The 22,705-nt window shown below is 40.6% G+C and overlaps 1 protein-coding gene across 2 annotated transcripts in view; it reads left to right on the top strand.

The window, feature by feature from the left end:
- The window catches only part of FLT1 (fms related tyrosine kinase 1), a 159,943-nt gene that overhangs the window by 21,677 nt on the left and 115,561 nt on the right, over positions 1-22,705 (top strand). For both annotated transcript variants that reach the window (XM_030562729.1, XM_030562736.1), the window contains exons 3-6: positions 259-482; positions 12,356-12,480; positions 19,372-19,534; positions 19,625-19,761. In XM_030562729.1, coding sequence (XP_030418589.1) covers positions 259-482; positions 12,356-12,480; positions 19,372-19,534; positions 19,625-19,761 — 649 coding nt within the window. The remainder of the gene's footprint in view (positions 1-258; positions 483-12,355; positions 12,481-19,371; positions 19,535-19,624; positions 19,762-22,705) is intronic.

Below are 22,705 nucleotides of genomic sequence, written 5' to 3'. Positions count from 1 at the left end.
TAATCCACAGGACTCTTTTTTTAAAAATGAAAGGGGAGAAAAACAGGGTTTTTTTTGGGGGGGGGGGAGGGATAATGGGGGCCTAACTTCAATGGCAATTGTTTAATAGCTCTCCTTGTTTCCGTTGCTGTTTTTGGAGAGCAAGATTAAAGAGAACCCCAGAAATAGCCTGATATAATAAAACAGAAAGCTTGGGAACTGGAGCTATATAATTGCAGCCCAACTTCATTGTTTTTATTTCCTTATCTGTGTTTGCAGGGGGGAAATGGTTCATTCATGGTCTCTGCCTGAAGCTCCAAGTCAGGAGAGCAAGAGGCTGAAAGTAATTAAATATGCCTGTGGAAGGAATGGCAAACAGTTCTGTAGTAGCCTGACCTTGAGCAGAGCTCAAGCGAATGACACTGGATACTATCGCTGCAAATATGCATCATCAAGTGCTGTAAAGAAGAAGACAGAATCTATGGTCTATATATTTATTAATGGTAAGATTCCAATTTTTTAAAATGCTCCTTTGGTATTTTAAATTCAACAGTGTTAAAGTGGCCAAAAGTGCTGTAAGTCAACTGTCGTTAAATATCTAAATGATGCATGTGAATGACACCTTCGGCTTTGCAAAATGGTCATGCAAATTTACTAGCCCATGTACAAAATCTGCTTGCCCACCATTTACTGTGAGGCTGGATGATAATGCAAAAAACTAGTGCCAACGTTTTATTTGCTAGTGAAAAAGAATGGAATCCAAGTACACATCACACTGGGCAAGCACAATTTTGCAAGGTTGATTTATCTGAAATGAAATGGACCAGATGTGCATCTGTGAAATGATTATGATATCGCAGAACCATCTCAGGGCATCAAATGGTAATTCAAAAATATCTCTGCCCTGATACTCCTTATAGATATTAATTGCCATTAAAAGACCATAAGCTGCTATCTGGCCAAAGGATGCCAAATGCTGTCTTGTTGCAGATGGAAAGATCCACCTTTCAGCTTACCAGGGGAATTTTCTCATTCTGCAGAAAATTAATGTTTAAGTGTTTGTCACTTTCAAACCATTCAGTACTCTGGAATTCTATCAGATATAAAACATATTGATTTTATTTAAATATCATTCTGAATATCAGCTCTTTTGTGTTCAGCAACCAAAGATTGTGTAATATATGGGAAATGCCTGCATTAGGTAGTTAAATTATAATAATAAGAATGGCTTGCTGGCCTTGTTCTCTGCAGGGATATTAATCAAGCACAGAATTCACTAAAAATAAAATAAAGTTATAATACAGGTTTTGCATTTGATTTTGAATTTTACTCTTTCTTGAGCTTTAATTCCTTGAATTTACAACAAAAAAGTGAGTAGATTAATGTCAGGCATCAGATTAATAGATTTTAAAAATCTGCAATAGATAGAATCCAAAATGGAAACTTTTCTGAATTATGTGTCTGTCTCCCCTGTTGAAGTGGATGTTGGATTGGATCATTGTTGGTTTTGGTCTTGCAAAACAAAGAACATGACTGAGGCTGTGTAAAAGTGGAACCAATCAGACCTGTTGTTTTTGTCTGACAGAAAACAAGAGACCTGTCCATTTTGGTCTATATCCTGCCTTACCTAGAATTGCTCAATAACTTATAGTCATTTCTGCTTTTTCTACCTCTGAACAACACTGTGAAAGTCAAGGCTGGCTCCAGGCACCAGCGCAGCAAGCAGGTGCTTGGGGCGGCCAACAGAGAGGGGTGGCATGTCCGGCTCTTCGGCGGCAATTTGGTGGTGGGTCCCTCAGTCCCTTTTGGATGGAAGGACTTGCTGCCGAATTGCCGCCGAAGAATGAAGCGGCAGCGGTTAGAGCTGCCAAAGTGCCGCCGATTGTGGCTTTTTTTTTTTTTTTTGCCGCTTGGGGGCAAAAACGCTGGAGCTGGCCCTGATGAAAATATATACTCCTCTCAGCATTTAACCATTTACCTATGTGACTTTCAGTAGCATAACTCTGGGCAGCCAGCTATGAACGTATCCCTAAAAGTGTAAAGAAGGTAGGAGGTTACTAATTTATTGACTGACATCTTCTGCTGCCCATGAAAATATGCAGCTTTCTAGAATAGTAGTTCTTAACCTTTTTCCTATTGCGAACCCCCTTGAACCTTCCACTCCATCTAGCTGAGAATACTCTCCCATTTAGCAATATGAGAAGAGCAAAGGTAGTTGTGACCATCTGACATCCTGACTCCAGGTTGAGAACCCATGTGCTAAGTCTACCTTGCTACATATAGGAGACTCCTACATGTTGATCTCTTTCTCTCATTCTCTTTCCTGCACAAGGTGTTAACACTACTTGTTAATCACTGAATTAAGTTGAGACACCATCAGTGTTTCTCCCTCTTGAGTGATTTATGTGTCGTTTTCTTGTATTTGAAAGAGAATCTATGTCAGATGCACAAGAATCAAGGTGGGCTTCCTAGTGGATGCAGATGGCTGGAGAGAAACATCAGGTCCTGAGAGACAGAGTGGTCTCTTCAGGCAGGAAAAAAAACCCTTTAATATGCCAGGTTAAATTTTCAAAAGTGCCTAAGTGACTTAGGAGCCTAAGGCCTGTAAACTTTCAATGAGATTTAGACTCCCAAGTGCCTAAGTCTCTTTTGAAAATGGGACTTAGATTCTTAGAAAATTTTACCCTTCACCTTGCTTCCCAGGAAACTTGTAAAAGGGTGTTCAAGGGGCAATCCTGTCCGAAGCTGAGATATCTCTGGCTTCCGAGTTTTTAGAATCTGTCATTGCTTTCATTGGTGTGTCAGTTCCTTAGCAGCCAGGTGTTGAGAATCTTAATATAAACTACGATGGATATGTGTGCCAGCCTTGGGATAATGGAATAAGCTGCAATGTAATTGCTTGATCTGTGCCTGGTGAATTTATTCCTCTGAACTTTCGTGAGGTGAGGGAAAAGTTATTGAGCCGACATAGATTTTACAGCTTCGGGAAGAAATGTTGAGCAAGCCATGGGAGATTCATTTTTGTGAATACACAAAAAAAGGACAGTTGCCAGATCTAGCTAGGTGCAAACGCTACGCAGTTTGTGTTTGTAAATTTGTTCCTAGGTGGCTCCTGTAGGTTTGAGTCCAGGAATTACAATTCCCAGGATGCACTGGGGTGGGGGCTGGGGAAGAGGGAAGGAAAGGAAGAATGTGAGGTCTGTGAAAGGGGAATGAAGCTTACCTTTCCTGTTATCAAGCTTCCCGAGTCTTCCTCAAAGGGTGAAGGTACAAAACAAATTGATGACGAGCATAAAAGAACCACAGAAAAACAGAAATCTAACTTATCCAAGTGCCCCATGATTCCTGCTGCTGCAATCTGCTGTTTCTCCTGTGGAATGAGTATGACGTTATCATTTGTAAGGGAAAGCACATGCAATGAAAGTGCCTCTTAACTTAAATCAGTGCTTTTTGGAAACCAGAGTGGAACGCATTTATTCAGCTCAATTTGGAAATAAATAAATAAACTTCCTTTGAAGGTTTAAATTTTTTTAACTAATTTCCGGGTGTTTGGGAAACAAACTGTTATAAAATCTGGATCACTATTAGTTATGTATTGTTTCCCGTCACAGGACATATGTATCAGTCTGTCATAAACAGTTAGCTAAGGGTTAATGTTCTTTTCCCTTTAAAGGGTTAACACAGGGAACCTGAAACACCTGACCAGAGGACCAATCAGGAAAGAAGACTTTTTCAAATCTGGGTGGAGGGAAGTTTTGGGTGTGAGTTCTTTGTTCTTTGTCTTGGGTCTGACCCTCTCGGCTCTGAGAGTGATTTTTCTATCTCCTGGCTTTCTAATCTTCTGTTTCCAAGTTGTAAGTACAAGGATAGTAAGACAATAGGTTTATATTGTTTTCTTTTGTATTTACATGTGTGTAGTTGCTGGAGTGTTTTGAATTGTATTCTTTTTTGATAAGGCTGTTTATTCATTTTTTCCCTTTAAGCAATTGACCCTGTATATTGTTAACTTGATACAGAGACTATTTTTAATGTCCTTTTTTCTTTCTTTTTATACAAAGCTTTCTTTTTAAGACCTGTTGGAGTTTTTCTTTAGTGGGGACTCCAGGGAATTGAGTCTGCAGCTCACCAGGGAATTGGTGGGAGGAAGAAGTCAAGGGGAAAATCTCTTTGTGTTAGATTTACTAAGCCTGACTTTTCATACCCTCTGGGTGAGGGGGAGAGATTAGATCTCTCGATACTTGTGTTTCCAGGACTGGAAGCAGGGAATCTCCTAGGGTCGTCCAGGGAGGGGAGCCTGGGAGGAAGTAACAAGGAAACAAGGGGAGGGGGTTATTTCCCTTTGTTGTAAGACTCAAGGCATCTGAGTCTGGGGGTCCCCCAGGGAAGGTTTTGGGAAGACCACAGTGAGCTAGGCACTGTATAATTCTTAGCTGGTGGCAGCGGTACCAGGTCCAAGCTGGTAACTAAGCTTGGAGGTTTTCATGCTAATACCCATATTTTGGACGCTAAGGTCCAGATCTGGGAAGAAATGTTATGACACAGTCAATTCCCCATATTAGCACCGTGTGGATCACTAAGGTGTCCTTTTCCCATGTTTTAACTCTCTGCACAGGAGAGTAAATAGTTGCTATTTACAAACACAGAAACTGAATCATGAAAGTTAATATTGTTTGTAGAGGAAGTTCTTGCTTATTGTTTAGAAAATGTTACTCGTTTCCGTAGTTAGAGTGACTTGGAATATGAACTGGATAGAAAAGAATAGACATATTAAGCCTTTCAGTTCAGTAATACAAATATCCTATTGCAGAGGAAAAGGTTATATACACAGAAAGGAAGATATAAGTCCCTTTTCCCCTGTGGGGTAATGAAAATTCTTGCTGAAGAAGATGAGATGAAAATCTCATATGCCCCAACACTCAGCATGGTACTTTCAAGATCCTAGGTTTCCATTCTCATCCTGCCAGGCCACATGAAATTCTTTCAGAAGCCAGTCAATATATAAACCCACTTTTTCCACTGGAGTGGCCAATATTGAGTTGCTGTAGGGAGTGAGTGCACAGTCTATGCTGTAGTTACTCTGGCCCCAGACAACCAGGAACTGATGCATCAGGCAAAAGAAACAAATATTCTTGAGTGTTGGCTTTATTGCAGTTCACTAAGAAAACTGGGATCCATATAGTGCATGAGCCCATAGAAACTCTTTGAGCTGAGGAGAGAGAAGGGGGACATTGGAATTTGAAGCTCAGGAAGGCTTTCTGCAAGTTCCTTATGATCGTGGGGCCAAATCCTGTTCTGTATTCTCAATCTGCTCACCAGTCTGGCCTGGGTCATTTCACTGAACACCTCCTTTAATGGGACACTCGTGTTACTCACAGGAGTGAGGGTGGGCAGGGTTTTCCACTTGCAAATGGATCATATTAATGGGATGAAGACGTTTAAGAAACATACCAAGTTAGCAGCGTGCCAGCTCTTTTGACTGACTGGTTTCCCCAAGGCAGGATTCCCCAGTGACTGTCACTTTCAGACCTGCCTTTCTGGGTGCAGGCACACTGTCCTTTCCACCTGCCTGTTGGTCAGACTCTTTTTCAGCTGCTGGCATGGAGCCCATTTTCTTTTTGCACAAAAACATGCACTTCGCTCAGCCTTCCATGACTGCTGCCACCTGCTCTCAGGACCGAGCTGGGGAATACAAATAACTGTGGTTACTTTGATATATTAATCCTAGAGCTTTGCCGGAATTCAAACAAATGCTGCTTCCAGGTTGCCATATTGCCATTGCCTCTGGCCAATTCAGATGTAGGCAGTAGCAACATTTTCATACTAGCAAACTTGAGATTTTTTCCCCAGAAGGAAATCATCTCTATCTTTATAGAGGAAATTTAGCCAGTTTCACAGCCAAATGGTCATTCTTTCTTTACAGCAAAGTAGGTTAAGTTTTCAGCCATGGCAACTGCCTTTTTCATTCTCACCAAATCTGTCACTGAATTTGAGGTGAGCTTGCTAACTGTCTTGCAGCTTGGTCAGCAATAAGAATTGTTTTGTGTAGTCCTAATCCGATTATCAGTCTCCAATTTGTCATTCTTCAAGGTCTTTCCTAGCATTGTCAGAGTTCATGTATGCTAATTTATCTCCTTGGCACTATTCCACGGATGGTGAAATATTCAACAATATTCCTGCTATGTTCCCCTCTTACAATATTCTGGGTACTGGATTTTGAAGATGGAGCAACTAAACAAGATTTTACTTCAATACTATTTAAAGTAGTCACATTCGTAGATCACCAATGACTACAGTTTCAAACATGTCCTCTAATTTTGGTTGTTTCAAATTTTTGAGTGCCCAAGATTAGATGACTAAGTGTTTCAAGAGGAGCAATCAAAAATGAAGACGCCCAGAATTAGTGGACACTGAAAAAATTAAGCCTTTGGACTTTCAAAGTGCTTGTTTTTTGGGAGCACATTTTGAAACCCTAGAGTTACACCCTGCAAGCCCTTGGTGCACAGAATTCCCTTTGACATCACTGGGAGTTCCAGTTGTTGGCAGCTGGCTGAATCAAGCTTTCCAGTTGGAATGGATTTAAATGTGACTTTAATGGATTCACTTTTCATAACCCTGCATGATATTACATCTCAGAAGAGGCAGACTGTCTAATAACAGCTCTCCAAAAACTTTGGTTTAAAGTTCAAAAACCCCAGTGTCAGGAGAATTTAGCTGGTAAAGGTATGACTTTAAAAAAAACTAAAAAACAAACAAAAAACCCCAAATCTCTGAACATAGATCAAAGATGTAAATTATTTTCTTCCTGTATATTTTTTAAAAAATCAGTAATAACCTGGCCATGGAACAACTTGCCCCAATGTTCCCAATGTGGGAGACTCTCTTATCCAGTTCATGATCCATCTCTGTGATTTGGCACAGCTCTATCATATGAATTGTACTTTTTGGCTAACAGGTTGTCAAAGTCAATAATGTAATAGCACATTTGTTATGAAAAGGAAACTAGTTTAAACTATATTACAGCTGTATGCAGTATGTGGACACATTTTCAGTGCATAAGAAAGTTCCTCCTACAAAATAGAGCCCTCTAGAACACATTGACATAAATCACTTGTTTCCATTCCTGTGGATGGAGGCTTCACTTTGTGTACCGTGAGTAGTTCCATTGGATTTACTGGGACTACTTGCAATATGTAAAGATAAGCATGTGTCCGTTCCTGACTGTGCTTTGATGTATTGTTGAAGCGTGCAAGGAAACCTTTAGTGTGCACCAGCGGGGTCCACACTGACCAATTAATGTGCAACGTGTCAATGAACTTTAGAAATCATACCCCAGTAAAGCGCACTGCCCCACCATGTCGATAAGCCCGTTGTGTTTGAAGATAAGTGCTTTAGTCTTGAGACGTTCAACTTCTCTGTACTTTGGATTTTGCTTGCCAAGTTATTCTTGTCCTGGGTTTATTTCTAAGGCCTGGTCTACACCGGGAGGGGTGGGAAGAGGGGGAGGGGGATCCATCTAAGTTACTCAACTTCAGCTACGAGAATAGTGTAGCTGAAGTCAACGTATCTTAGAGTGACTTAGATTGACTTATTTTGCGTCCTCGCAGTGCAGGATCGATGGCCGCCGCTCCCCTGTTGTCTCCGCTTCCACCTCTCGCCCTGTTGGAGTCGACAGGGAGCGCGTTTGGGGATCGATCACTACCTGCCGACGGCTAGTGTAGATATACCCAAAGTGTATTAATTTATGTCTCAATGTCACTCTTTCTTCAATGTCCAGCAGTCATTTTCACTGGGGGGGGGGCATTATTTTTGGGGCTAGGAAAGGAAAAGAAGACTGAAGGGCTTCTAGAAGTAATTTTGTCCACTTTAGGCCAGATTCTGTGCACAGTTCATTTCCACTGTGCTAAATTCTCCTTTCAGTTTCACCGATGCAACCCAATTGACTTCCATGAAGTTGCACTGGTATAATTGAAGTCAAGGGTTGCATTAATGTAAATGAAAGGAGAATTTGGTCCATGGATTTTAATGCAATTTACATGAGTATATCTGAGGACAGAATTTGGTCCTTAAAAATGTCTTTATGAATGGGAGACAGGTATTCTCTGTAGGTAGGGAAACCATTTATTTTGAGTCTGAGATAGTACTGTGATAAGCATGATATAAACAGGTATCCTGGCCCCATTAAGTAGAATGGCAAAACTCCCTTAGCCTTTAGTGACACCAGGGTTTCACCCATAGAGTTTGCTTCTGACATTTTTATCTGTGTTTTTTGACTTTCATAGACTCCTAGATTCCAAGGCCAAAGGACATAGTGATCTAGTCTGACCTCCTGTATAACGCAGGCCACTGAACTTCTTCAAAATAATTCCTAAAGCATATTGTATGGAAAAACATGTAATCTTGATTTTAAAATCATCAGTGATGGAGAATCCATCATGACCCTTGGTAAATTGTTGCAGTGGGTGATTACCCTCCCTGTTAAAAATTCACACCTTATTTCCAGTCTGAATTTGTCTATCTTCAACTTCCAGTCATTGAAACATGTTCTACCTTTCTCTGCTAGATTGAAGATCCCATTATTAAATATTTGTTCCCCATGTAGAGCCAAATAGACTGTAATCAAGTCATCCCTTAACCTTCTCTTTGTTAAACTGAATAGATTAAACTCTTTGAGTCTATCACTGTAAGCCATGTTTTCTAATCCTTTCATCATTTTGTGGCTCTTCTCTGAACATTCTCCAACTTATCAACACCCGTCTTGAATTTTGTGCACCAGAACTGGACACAATATTCCAGCAGTGAACACACCAGTGCCAACTATAGAGTTAAAATAACCACTCTGTTCCTTTTCGAGGTTCCCGGTTATGTATCCCAGGATCACATTAGCTCCTTTAGCCACAACATCGCATTGGGAACTCTTGTTCAGTTGATTTTCCACTATGACTTCCAAATCTTTTTCACAGGCAGAGACTTGTGTAGTTGAAGTTAAGGAACCTGAGGGCACAGAGTATGGAAAGGAGGAGCATCCGTTTTTCTGACTGTGCCATTTCAATATGTGTTAATCCAATTGTTTGTGCAAGATATTTGCCATAATATTTGCCTGAATTAAGGCTCTTATGTTTTAATCTCTTTTATGACCAGTTAAATAAAATAGCTGCTATATATGTTCACAGACAATGCGGCAAATGACCTTCATGAGTTATATGATTCTGTGACTACTTTTTATGGCCTCACATTGACTGTGAGTGGGAAATATTGTGGGTGACCTGGTTAAACACAGTACAAAACCACTAACTGCAGACGCAATTATTGTTTTAAAATATAATATTCAGTAAGAAGCGACCTCCAACTTATGCAAATATTCAGGATTTTTTTCCCTCTTCAGTTGCAGCCAGTTATTTAGCAAAAAATAAACATGCTCCTCCCAATGAAATACTAAAAGCCAAAGGAGCTTAATACATTGTGCTATTGTGGTCTTCAACATTCCTGAAAACACTCTTTTTTGAAGATAAACCATTCTGTTCAAAGTCAGAATTAGACCCCCATGGCCTGATTCACCACAGTGTTACTCTGCTTTTACCCCTAGAGTTAGTTGCATCAGCATAAAAGTAGAGCCGTGATCAGGCCCAAAAGGTGGAGAAACTTCATCATTGGAGATGGCCCAGAAGAATAGGGGAGGGAAGTCAGATTTAGACTTTAAAGGGCCTAATTCATGACTGTGTTACATCACCTCAGGAAGGAAAGATTAATCTCTGGCAATCAGATGGAAAACATGGCAGGAGCTGCTAGCAATAGGTAGGCTGGAGGCGGGGGGAGAAAAGACTAAGATGGGATCAGGAGGGTTTATTAACTGGGAAAGAAAGGTTCTAATCTCATTGGAGTATTCTGACTGTGTTACTCCAGCACCAGCTGCTAGTCCTGAAGTAATGACTATATCCCTTTATGTTCATTAAGAAGGAAGGAGAATAAAATCAAAGGGGCTCAGGAAAAGCCTCCAAAGTAATTATGAAAACAAAATGCTGCTAGGAAACACGCTGCATATTCCTTTTAATCAAAAGCAGGAAGACGTTTGGAGGGCTTTCGGCCATATACTGCCCTCAGTCCATGGCGGAACTCCCTAGTGATGTCAATGGGAATTCTGCACGCGAATCGAGCTATAGCTGTGGCTGGCTCTTTATGTCTAAATGCTCTAATGTGTAATTGTAATTTCAGATTTATGGGGGAAAGTCACCTTCAAATGTAATACTTGCATTCAGAGGCGTCAAGGACACTTTTTTAGCTTTGTTTGACAGCACTTGACTGTCTCCTCCAAGTGTGAATGGCAGCAGGCATGTTTCCATTAAGGGAAAAAAAGAGTTCTTCACATTTTGTGCTGGTTTCCTGTCACCACCTCTAGACAGGCAGGGAGTCCTGTGAGGTTAGGGCAGTACAGCTCCCACTAGAGCAATGTTGGCATCAGTTAGTGGTGACACTTTGTCTGGAGACAGTACCGGTAGTCTTCAGGGCAGCTCTTCCTCACACTTGTAATGATCTGGAGATTATGATACAGGAAACTACTCTGCAAAGTTTGCTGGTTTTGGAAAGTAGCTCTTAATTTTGTGACAAGGATGAATGAGACTTAGGGGAGTAATACATCTGTTTCACTGGTGATGTTAAAGGTCTAGTGACCTCTTCCATAACTGCAGTCCCTGCAAAACAAAAATGTTTCTTTTACAATGGTACAAGCAGGCGCAGTCTTGGTCTTTCCTTGAATCATATTGCAAAGGAAATGTTAGACTAACAAGTCTTTGAATATTTTTATTGTATTACAGTCTCTCCAATGCATGAGCTCCTTTTGCGATCACAACAGATCTGACTGTGATCCAGGCTTTCAATTTCAAATGATTTTCTTCATGTAACAATTTGATCTCATCTATCAAATCTCCTTAAACTCTTTGGGCAAAACTGTGCTCTCACTTGCACAGGGGTACATCTAAGGTACTTTTGAATTTAGCCCATTGTAAGTAAGTGCAGAATTGCTTCCCCTCCTGCCCTGTGCCTAAGATGTACTTTAATTTGCATAGTCTAATAAGAAATGAGGATCTTAAAGGATTTTATTACTATGTGAAGTGATGCACATACTCTTGAGTGAAGGAGAAGCAAAAGCAATGTATTTAAAAGAGTAGCTCCTTCAGTGAACATACAGGAATGTGCAGAGATTCATGAGTGGGATAATTTGATAGTGATACTCTATTTCAACATTCACAAATGGCCAAATCTTGGAAGGAAGAATACTATTGCTATGTGCTGGATTCTGACTAAGTTAAAGCAGCAGAATTTGTCTGAAAATGCACCAGAACTAAAGTAAAACCGATCCCCCAGATCTGACCACCTGAAAACAAGATTTAGATCCAGAGTTTGTGGCTCTTGTCCATCTTGGTTAAACAACACAAACAGTAAAACATTTGCAAAAGCAACAGTAATCCCTATTTCCAGTGTGGGCTATTTGTGCCAATGCCTTTTGTCAAAAGTATTGCTTAAAGAGATAGCAAATTATACTGTCAAGTCATAGTTATTGAGTTAAATGAAATAAATGTTTCCCTGACATTTTCAGTCACCTGTCACTTACAAAAGAGACACAAATATATTGTGCTGATAGGAAAGAAAGCAAATATTTACACTTACTTGTCCATATTCTAAGAGCTACTTGAATATCTGACTTAATGACCATGTTTTGGATCCTAATCCTAGTCTTACTGAAGCCAATGTGAGTTTTGCTATTGACTTCCAGGGGAGCAGGAACAGGTCCTTGGTGGGGTGTTTCTTGATAGGTGAATTTCAGCACAGTCCCATGTAGTTACTTCTTCCAATGACAATAAAATAGAAATGAACACAAACACTATGAAATATGGTATTTTATTTAGGTCTGAGCCATATGTGAGATGCAATAACTAGAAAAAAATCTGTTTACTTAACATCACCTATATTATATTGTATATATATATAATATATATAATATTAAAGATGACGCAAAAATGTAAAGAAATGCTATGTGTTGATTATTAATGATGAGTGATCTTTCATACACTGCAAAAATATTTTACCAGCCCTAAACAATGAAAGTAAATGGAACAGCTATTTTGGAAACTTATCAACACTGATAGTTAGGGAGAATTGGCTGATCCTTTGTGGTAGTTATCTGTCAATAATGAAAGAACCATTTTTAAAGAGATATGGGGCCTGTAGTGAGAATTTTCTCTAGGCCCTTCAGATTTATGAAGTAGGCGCTTTTTAGTTGTTGTGGTAATCTGTTAGTATAGTTTGGTTAAGTTAGCTGCACATTTTCTATGCTGTTGTAATGTTTCAGACAGTGACCGTTTCTTTTTATCCCTCTCTGTAGATACAGGCAGTCCATTTGTAGAGCTGCACAGCGACATACCTAAAATTATACACATGACTGATGGAGGAGAGATGATCATTCCATGCAGAGTCACGGCACCAGACGTTGCTGTTACTTTAAAAAAGGTACCTTATCCATGTATATTTCTGAAAGTGTTCCTGCAGGTATAAATGTCCTGCATTACTGTTTTGCAACTATTTTAATGACTGGGGTGTTTGAGCAATTACTTGTTCCCCTGTTTTAAATGTTAACTATATATTCTGGGGGCATCCATGATTTAGGAGATGATAGTCTCCTCTTGAAGCCTGGTCCAACCACTGAAATCAATAAAGATACTCCCATCGACCCAGTGATGACTCAAGTGCTTGATGAATAGAAATGTACGCACGTACACAAAGTAAATCCCCTGGCATCAAGATGAGAACAGTACTTCTTTGCTAATGTTATGCTTGTTTAGTTTAAATAGAGACAACGGCTCATAGAACAGGAGAGCTGTGCAAGTCAAGGATGAGATGCTTTATCTGTGTCTGGAAAGAGCTCCATATGTGAAGGGATAGATGAACAGTATTGTTGCAGGAAAGAGAAGGTCAACTCTTTGTGTAAAACAGCAGGAAATAGTGAGACAGGACTTAAGAAAACTGATGAACTGTTCAAATAAGACACACGGGGCCAGATTTTCAGCGGGTGAGAATCAACATAAATCCATTGATTTCAATGCTTCATTGTCTAGACTGACTTGCACCAGCTGAGATGTGGCCCTTGTGTTTTAACTTAAGTTAGAGGTTCTCAAACTGCAGTGGTCCATGGAGCACTTGCTCATGGTCTGTAGAGAGCTGGCTGGTGACATGACACTAACTTTCCTCCTTGTTTCCAACTGCTAAATCACTTTAAAGGAAGCTAAAAATGCAGAGAAAATAAACAACTTGAATCTAAAAGTGATCTCAATAGATCAAAGCACTTTTTATTCTGGAGCACAATTCCTTGGCGAGTTGTGGAGCAGGGTTGGCTTGTGCCGAAAATTTGATGGCTGTAGAAGCAAAGAATAAATGGGGCTGGGACTGAAGTGTGTGTGCTGTGGAATGAAAATCTATTTTTTAGATTTTGGAAGTTGTGGGGTTAAAAATGTTTCCTTGTTGTGTCTTAAACCTCAGTGTATTTAATTCCTAGCTGGGAAAACTCCTGTTTCATTAAGCATTCCACTTACAAGCATCTTCTTTAAAATGAGTTTCTCCTCTCCCTCCTCTTCCGATGGATGAGATTTATACTCACCACTCTTCCTTCACTGCCATGCAGTATCCGCTGCCCTTGTAGCTGAAGTTTGTGGTGTAGGATCGTGAGGCTGTCTATAGCATCAAAGTCAGATGTAACGCGGTTTATAAGGGAGGAGGAGCCTGGCCTTAACTAACGGAATTGGTTACGTATACGTTTTGCATTCCAGGAAAAAGAAATGTGCCTCCCTAGTTCATATCAGAATTTCCTGGAATATGTAAGCTACAGGTGCTTAGATCATGTACTTGGTTATTTATCATGCTGTGAAACTAGTGGATGTAGGTTCCAGCAATTTTTTTGCTTATGTAACAATTACGAGAGGCCTGAGATTTATTTCACAACTGCTGTCATGGTACTTATGGCTAGCTGGCAAAGCAGTCATTCTGTTTTCCACTTAGCAATGACGTGAAAAGCCAGGATTCCTGATCTGGAACATCTGTAACTGGAAGAACAGCATAGAGCCATTAGGTCTCTAGCCTGTGTTAACAGGAATTCAGAAAATAGGTTCTCAGTCACGTTTCACACTTCCTAGGGAAGTGATTCCTCCCTTTTAAGTGGACTCAATCCTTAAGTCACGTGGAGACACTGCCATTCACATTTTGTTTCTCTTAGTATTGTTACCTTTTCGTTTCAAAGCTGCAATGTGGGGAAATTTTATTATTCATCTGTAGTGCTATGGATGATGTTAGCCAGTGAAATGCAATGTGGGGAAATTTTATTATTCATCTCTAGCGCTATGGATGATGTTAACCGGTGAAATACTGTAATTACCTATTGTACAAATGTAATTGCAGTTTTACATGAGCTTTGAGATGCGTAGCTGCTATAACTTCAAGTTAAGTGTGTGGGCCAATGTTTGTGTATTGCACAAGATGGCAATCAATATACACAACACAGAAAAAGCCATAAAAATCTTGCAGCCAGGGATTAAGACAGTACAGGGGATTGGAAAAGGAAGCTGGAACCTTTCATTTCTGGGTCACAACTTCAAATCTAGCCTAGGTCTATAGTCACTGAAAATCTTTTTCTCATTTTTCGACAACCTGTAGAATTAGTTAATGGTTTTGGTCTAATTCTTAGTAGACAGATAGTGACATTGCCGAAACCACCATTGACTCTGCTGATGGTAACCTTTGTCCAAAGGTCAAATGGGCACCATAGCAGCAACAGTATCACCAGGGTAACTTGTCTCAGCCCCACCTTGAAGGAACCATTTCTTGGAGCAGTTGTTTTGTCTACTTATCTGTTCCTCCTGGCTGAGAATGCCAACAGAGTTAATGCACAGGGGCAGCCTTGTTTGAAAAACAAAACAAAAAAAGGGGCAGACGATTAGGGAATTATTTACCACACGAATAGGAGGTTTTATAGGCCCTTCCCTCCCCAAATCAGATTCCTCCTTCTCACATGAAGAAAGATGTAGATATTTCAAAATCTATTACACATTTCAGTATGCTTTAAATTAGCATTTTTAATACAATATATCTTACAAAACATACGGGAAACGTATCTTTACTACATTCATATGCTTTCAATATTGTATTGTGGTAGGGCCGTAAGACCCCAGGAAGGATCAGGACTCATTGCACTAGGTGCTGTACACATAGGAAGACAGTCCCTGACAGTCTAATTGGAAACAAGAAAAGAAGAGGGTGACTAGGGCAACTTAGCAGCTATGGTGATGTGGGTGATATAAGTACCTAGAGGTATAATAATGATAATATCCCATGTTTACTTAGGCTATGCTGACCAATATCGTCTCATTGTTTTCTTGTACTCCCTCATGTGTTGACTCCATCTGTTGGCTCTATTTAGATAGTAAGTTCTTTGGGGAAGGGACTGTCTTTTCGTTCTGTCTTTGTACAACACTGAATAAAGTGAGATCCTGGTCCATGACTAAGGCTTCTAGGTGCCATGGGAATATACAATAAAATAAAATAAAATAATAATAACAACAACTGATTATCCTGCACTACAAAAGTTTTTCTTCTGCTGATAACAGCTCATCTTAATTAATTAGCCTCTTAGAGTTGGTTGGGCAACTCCCACCTTTTCATGTTCTCTATATGTATATGTATCTCCTCACTATATGTTCCATTCTATGCATCCAATGCAGTGGGCTGTAGCCCATGAAAGCTTATGCCCAAATAAATGTGTTAGTCTCTAAGGTGCCACAAGTACTCCTGTTCTTCTAACAACAAGTGATTCTGGATCATTCCAACTTTTTAAAAAATCAGTCACTAGTGGTTTGCTGCTGGCCCCCTGGCAGAAATGGAGTGATTTGAAGGGGGAGAGGGTAGTGGCTTGGTCACAGTGGCTCTGTGCATCAGGGCAGTGTGGAGAAGCTGGTGGGGAAATTCAGGGGCGGCTCTAGGTATTTTGCTGACCCAAGCACGGCAGGCAGGCTGCCTTCCGCGGCTTGCCTGCGGGAAGTCCCCGGTCCCGCAAATTCGGCAGCAACCTGCAGGAGGTCCGTCGAAGCTGTGAGACCAGCGGACCCTCCACAGGCATGTCACTGAAGACAGCTTGCCTGCCGCCCTTGCTGCGACTGGCAGAGCGCCCCCCATGGCTTGCCACCCCAGGCATGCTGGTGCCTGGAGCTGCCCTTGGGGAAAGTGGGCAAGCAGGTCACAGAAGGTACTGGCATTGGTGGAATGGAGTGAGCACTGAGAGTGGCTCAGTAAGATACAAGAGCAAATAAGTAGGAATGGGGAGAGTTGTGAAAGGCCTTAAAGGTGAGGACCTGGCTTGTTTTGATTCTTTCCAGTTGGAAGAAAACCTCAGCTGTCCTCTTCTCAGAGAACAGCTGATTGGAGCACCTTGGACTTTTTGATCTGACTCAGCTGCAGGAGACCAGCTTTGCTGTGTAGGATCCCAGAGGGCTTTGCTTTCATGTCCTGCTCCTGCTTTTAATTTTCATTAGTCACAGATTTCAGTTGTCTAACCTATCCTTGATAGTAACTGAAATTGCCCCCATACAATTTCTTTCTTTCTTTTTTTTAGATCCCCAAGCTGCTTATGTAATTCTAACCCAGGGGTAGGCAACCTATGGCATGAGTGCCGAAGGCGGCATGCGAGCTGATTTTCAGTTGCCCTCACACTGCCTGGGTTCTGGCCACTGGTCCATGGGGGCTCTGCATTTTAATTTAATTTTAAATTAAGCTTTTTAAACATTTTAAAAGTCTTGTTTACTTTACATGCAACAATAGTTTAGTTATATATTATAGGCTTATAGAAAGAGACCTTCTAAGAACATTAAAATGTATTACTGGCATGCGAAATCTTAGAGTGAGTAAATGAAGACTCGGCGCACCACTTCTGAAATATTGCTGACCCCTGGTCTAACCATTTCTGAGAGGTGCTGGACTAATAAATTGTTTGTGCATGGATTTGCATTAGGGATGGGTGGGGCTCCTGGAACCTGAGGGTTTGTGAACCTCTCAAACGATACTCCAGCTTCACAAAATGAGATTAAGTTTATAAAGGTTTGTTCTAGTCATTTAGACTCTCTCCCTCATCCTGTGCCACTCCCAGAGAGGGTCAGTGTTAAGAGCTTTTCCAGTTAAAGAGAAGCATTTGCTATGTACTAAAGCTCGATGAACAACACTCTTAGCCCCAAAGCTAGGCTAATGCAAATTTATTAACTGATTAATTAATTAAATGGAATTCAGCTCACCCTGGGCAGCATCGGCTTGTGGGGCTCCTGTGGAGCCTGGACTGCAAATTGAATCCTCCTCTTATCTCCCAGCAGAACCCCTGGGGGAATGCAGCAGTGAAACAATAAGGAGAACCTGCACCTCCACTGAGCCAGCAGGGGGTTAAATCCAGCTGAATGTCTTGAAAATGGAGCCGTGAACTGGTTAAACATATTGTTTGTATGTAGAAACAGTAACTACAATAGCGCAGTCCCTAGAATACAAGGCACTGCTGGGTGTCAGCCAGCAGGCTATAAAGTAATGGACTGTGCTTGTGTGTGTAACACATACATCCCCTGTGATTTGCAAGCTTATTATAGCTTCTTATCAGATGTTGTAAAGATAAGGAATTCTATTCTCCTTCAGCACTTTTGTGCCAGCTGTAATTATTCATCATTCATGTCTGTCAGAGGAAATGGCATGCGATGACAAGGGAGATCTTGAGGGCAGCTTTAGGCCTGTGCTGAATAGGCAGCACTGAGGGTGCCACCTTTCAGAGGGAAGGTGTTCTGTGCAGGAAGAAGCCATCTAATTACAAGCCTCCAAATTCTGGGCATTCATCTCTAAGGCTTTGGCTGCAGGAAGAGGAGGGCTGGCCAGAAGACAAGTTCTCCGGTCAAGCAAGTGGGAAGGAAAGAGGTGAAAGGAATGCAGCGAGGCTGGTGGCAGAAAGAAGTGGCAGTGGCAAAGGTGTTTTGTTGACTTGAGAGGGGAAGGTGCACACACTAATCCTTTCTTAGAACACTAGTACACCTCAGCTCAGCTGGGAGTAATCTTAAAAAAATGTGCAGTTTTCCTATAAAACATGACAATAAAAAATGACGTGAATTTCTGTACTCCGAGCCTTTTGCCCATTGCCATGTTTTTCAAGAAGGAGGATTTTTGTTACAGTAACAAAAGGAATTAGTACATTTGAAGGGCAGGAGATATTAGAAAATATGTAATTATCTGATGATGATGTTCAAGATACTACATGAGAAAACAAGACTTCTAAAAAATGTATTTGTGTGAACCGCAATGCTGGTATCATATTTTGCCTTTGCAGTTTTTGTTGTATCAAAATGGATTTCAAATTCAGAAGGTGATCATATAAAATATTAACTGCTACCACTGACAGAGCATTTGATTATTTCCTAACTGTAATTCCCATGTTCAGGGGATTATATTGGACTTTTGGGACTAACGTTTCAGAAATGACTAATGATTTTGGATTCCTCAGTTTTTGGGTACTCAGCCTGAGATGCCTTAAAGGTGCCTGATTTTCAGTGCTGAGCACTGAGCCTCTGAAAATAAGGCCCAATTAATGTGTCTCAAGTTGGGCACCTAAAATAACTAATCACTTCTGAAAAATTAAGGTCACAACCTCCTGTGACTTTCTTCAGTTTCCAGTAAGAACTACAATTAGCATGACTGAGGAAGCTCTGAGGCCTTATGATTCATGGATTGTGTGCTGTGATAGTCATGAGAAGCATGCATATTATGATGTGTCAGTTTGGGAACATGCACACATATTGTTCACACTCTTTCTGAAACAATCTAGTGCCCATAGAAGACAACAGAAATCAAGAGATGCATCAAACTGAATCTGAGCTGGCATTGTTAAAGGCACAAGATGACAACAAAGGAAGTTAATCTGTCAACCATAGGGAAAAATGTGTATTTCTTTCTCAATAGCCACACCAGGAGAGTTAATTACAGTCTGTCTGTCTGAGGCACTTTGGCTGCCAACTAAAGCCAGTAGCATTGTAGGCAGACTAAGATCCTAGGCTAAGGCCAGTGTCAATCATTTGTATATTAATTTACATCCTGCAGTAAATAATGGAATGATGGATGCAAATGAAACCTTCACATTCTGCACCCAGATTTTCTTTTAATTTAACATAAAACAATTACTTAAAAATATGCCTAATTAAATCTTGTCATTTTTTATTTGATTGGCACTTTTTAGATTTGTTTTTTAAATTCCTTTTTATTAAGCCTCCAAAGGTTTTTGAGAAGGGGGCTTTTTGGAAATAAAAATGGATTAGTTTTATCAAATATGTTCTTCGTTTTCAGATTCCACCAGAAACTCTCATTCCTGATGGGAAGACAATAATTTGGGATAGCACGAAAGGCTTTATAATACCAAAGGCAACATACAGATTCATAGGTCTCATGAGCTGCGAGACAACCATTGATGGGCATAAGTATAGTACGAAATACCTAACGCACCGACAAAGTGAGTAGCGTTCACCTGTCTCAGTCTTGTAAACATAGCATTATGTTGGTGTGATGCTATTCATTTTTCCTTTCTCTTTGTGATCTGCAGCCAACACAATATTTGATGTCCAACTAAACACCCCAAACCTAGTCAAATTGCTGAAAGGAGACACCTTGGCTGTTAACTGTACAGTTGCTGCAGCCTGGAACACAAGAGTTCAGATGACATGGAGTTACCCTGGTGAGGTGAGTGCTTTGGTCTGTATGTAAAAATGCTACTTATTTTCTAAAACATCATCCCATTAATAAGCAACTCCAATAGGAATTTTGGCTTGAAATACCTGCCATACTTGGCATTCCAAAGTCATGACCCTGACTGACATGTTTTTTATTGCCTTTTTACAATTATTATTTTGCTTAATTGAATTAGCAAACATGTTTACACAATACACTGTGGTATATTGCATAATCAGGAGTGAACAGGAGAATTGTTTCATCCTTGGGAACTTCTGCTTGGGTTCAGTGAAGTAATAGAAATTTATCATCCAGTGCCAAGTTCTTTTTTGTAACAGAAAAGTTTTCAGTTAAACCGTCTTTCTAAGCCCATTCATGTAAAGGACTGGCAGACAGTCAGGCACCCGACTCAAACATGTTTAGAAAAGATATTACTATTCAGCTAGCCAAGATCTCATTTGTTAACTGTCACATGAACAATTCTCTTGTTTTGACAACTACAAGAATGATCTTGAATGTATTTCCCCTCTCCTGCCTCTCCCCAGACTGGGAGCATCCTCATAAATACTTGTCATTTATGAAACAACTGCCAGGGAGTCCGTGTTAAGCTGATAAGAAATTTTTGACATTCATTTAAGGTTTACAGCTCCCAGTCATTTCATGTCAGTTTGATTTATACTGTAGATCCAAGTCATGATCATTTATAATGTCAGTCATTGTGCCTAATCACAACCTGAAATTATGATTACATGATGTCAGAATGATTACACCAGTGGCTTCTAGCAGACTGTAGCTGTTTGCGCTAACATTTTTTCATCTCAGAAATAAATAACTTAGCAACAAACAATACTCTGAGCATGCTAGAGTGGCACATTGTTGTCTTGCCATTGATCCGTTGCTTAACATTACACTTTGCGCTGTGAAGTAGTGTTTTGTTTTTATTTAGATGATAGGGCGCTCACTGTTTTATAAGAAAATAACAATATTCTAGGTTAAATAAACTCTGAGGCCAAAGGCTGAGAGGGAGTCACAGGAAATAACACCTCAGCTTCAGTTTACCTTCTGCTCCACCCTATTTTCTTGCCAATCTTGTCATTTCTCTCTCTCTGTAATGTTTCCAGAATTCTCCCCTTCTCCGTTCCTGCTGCTAACACCCTGGCACACACCTTGTCTACTGTAAATCTTCTCCTCTCTGGCCTCATATTTCTTCTCCATTTTATTCAACATGCTGCAGGTAACACCATCTTCCACTTCTGTTGCTTCCACTCTTTCCTGTGGAATCTCTTCATTGTCTGTTTTCAGTGTCAAGTATCAGAGGGGTAGCTGTGTTAGTCTGGATCTGTAAAAAGCGACAAAGATTCCCGTGGCACCTTAAAGATAACAGACATATTGGAGCATAAGCTTTCGTGGGTGAATATCCACTTCATCAGATGCATGTGTCTGACGAAGTGGGTATTCACCCACGAAACTTATGCTCCAATACGTCTGTTAGTCTTTAAGGTGCCACAGGACTCTTTTTTGCTGTTTTCAGTGTGTTAGCCGTGTTAGTCTGTATCAGCAAAAAGAACAGGAGTACTTGTGGAACCTTAGAGACTAATACATTTATTTGGGCATAAGCTTTCGTGGGCTACAGCCCACTTCATCAGATGCATGCAGTGGAAAATACGGTAGGAAGATAGATAGATATATACACAGAGAACATGAAAAAATGGATGTTGCCATATCAACTCTAAAGAGACTAATCAATTAAGGTGGGCTATTACCAGCAGGAGAAAAAAAACTTTTGTAGTGATAATCATGATGGCCCATTTCAAACAGTTGACAAGAAGGCATTAGTAACGGTAGGGGGAAAATAGCTTGGGGAAATAGTTTTTACTTCGTGTAATGACCCATCCATTCCCAGTCCTTATTCAAGCCTAATTTAATGGTGTCCAGTTTGCAAATTAATTCCAGTTCTGCAGTTTCTCATTAGAGTCTGTTTTTGAAGTTTTTGTCTTGAAGAATTGCCACTTTTAGGTCTGTAATTGAGTGGCCAGGGAGGTTGAAGTTTTCTCTGACTTGTTTTTGAATGTTATAATTCTTGACATCTGATTTGTGTCCGTTTATTATTTTGCATAGAGACTGTCCAGTTTGGCCAATGTACATGGCACAGGGGCATTGCTGGCACATGATGGCATAGATCACATTGGCAGATGTGCAGGTGAATGAGCCCCGATGGTGTGGCTGATGTGATTAGGTCCTGATATGGTGTCCCTTGAACAGATATGTGTACAGAGTTGGCAATGGGTTTTGTTGCAAGGATAGGTTCCTGGGTTAGTGTTTTTGTTGTGTGGTGTGTGTTTGCTGGTGAGTATTTGCTTCAGGCTCGGGGGCTGTCTATAAGTGAGGACTGGCCTGTCTCCCAAGATCTGTGAGAGTGATGGATCGTCCTTCAGGATAGGTTGTAGATCCTTGATGATGCGCTGGAGAGGTTTTAGTTGGGGGCTAAAGGTGATGGCTAGTGGTATTCTGTTACTTTCTTTGTTGGACCTGTCTCGTAGTAGGTGACTTCTGGATATTCTTCTGGCTCTGTCAATTTGTTTCTTCACTTCAGCAGGTGCATATTGTAGTTTTAAGAATGCTTGATAGAGATTCTGTAGGTTTTTGTCTCTGTCTGAGGGATTGAAGCAAGTGCAGTTGTATCTTAGAGGTTGGCTGTAGACAGTGGATTGTGTGATGTGGTCTGGACAAAAGCTGGAGGCATGTAGGTAAGTATAGCAGTTAGTAGGTTTCTGATATAGGGTGATGTTTATGTTACCATCGTTTATTAGCACTGTAGTGTCCAGGAAGTGGATCTCTTGTGTGGACTGGTCCAGGCTGAGGTTGACGGTGGGATGGAAATTATTGAAATCATGGTGGAATTCCTCAAAAGCTTCTTTTCCATGGGTCCAGATGATGAAGATGTCATCAATGTAGC

Source organism: Gopherus evgoodei, chromosome 1, assembly GCF_007399415.2.
Source record: "Gopherus evgoodei ecotype Sinaloan lineage chromosome 1, rGopEvg1_v1.p, whole genome shotgun sequence".
NCBI lineage: Eukaryota > Metazoa > Chordata > Testudines > Testudinidae > Gopherus > Gopherus evgoodei.
Note: the sequence above shows the minus strand (reverse complement) of the source record. Positions and strands in the feature narration are given on the sequence as shown.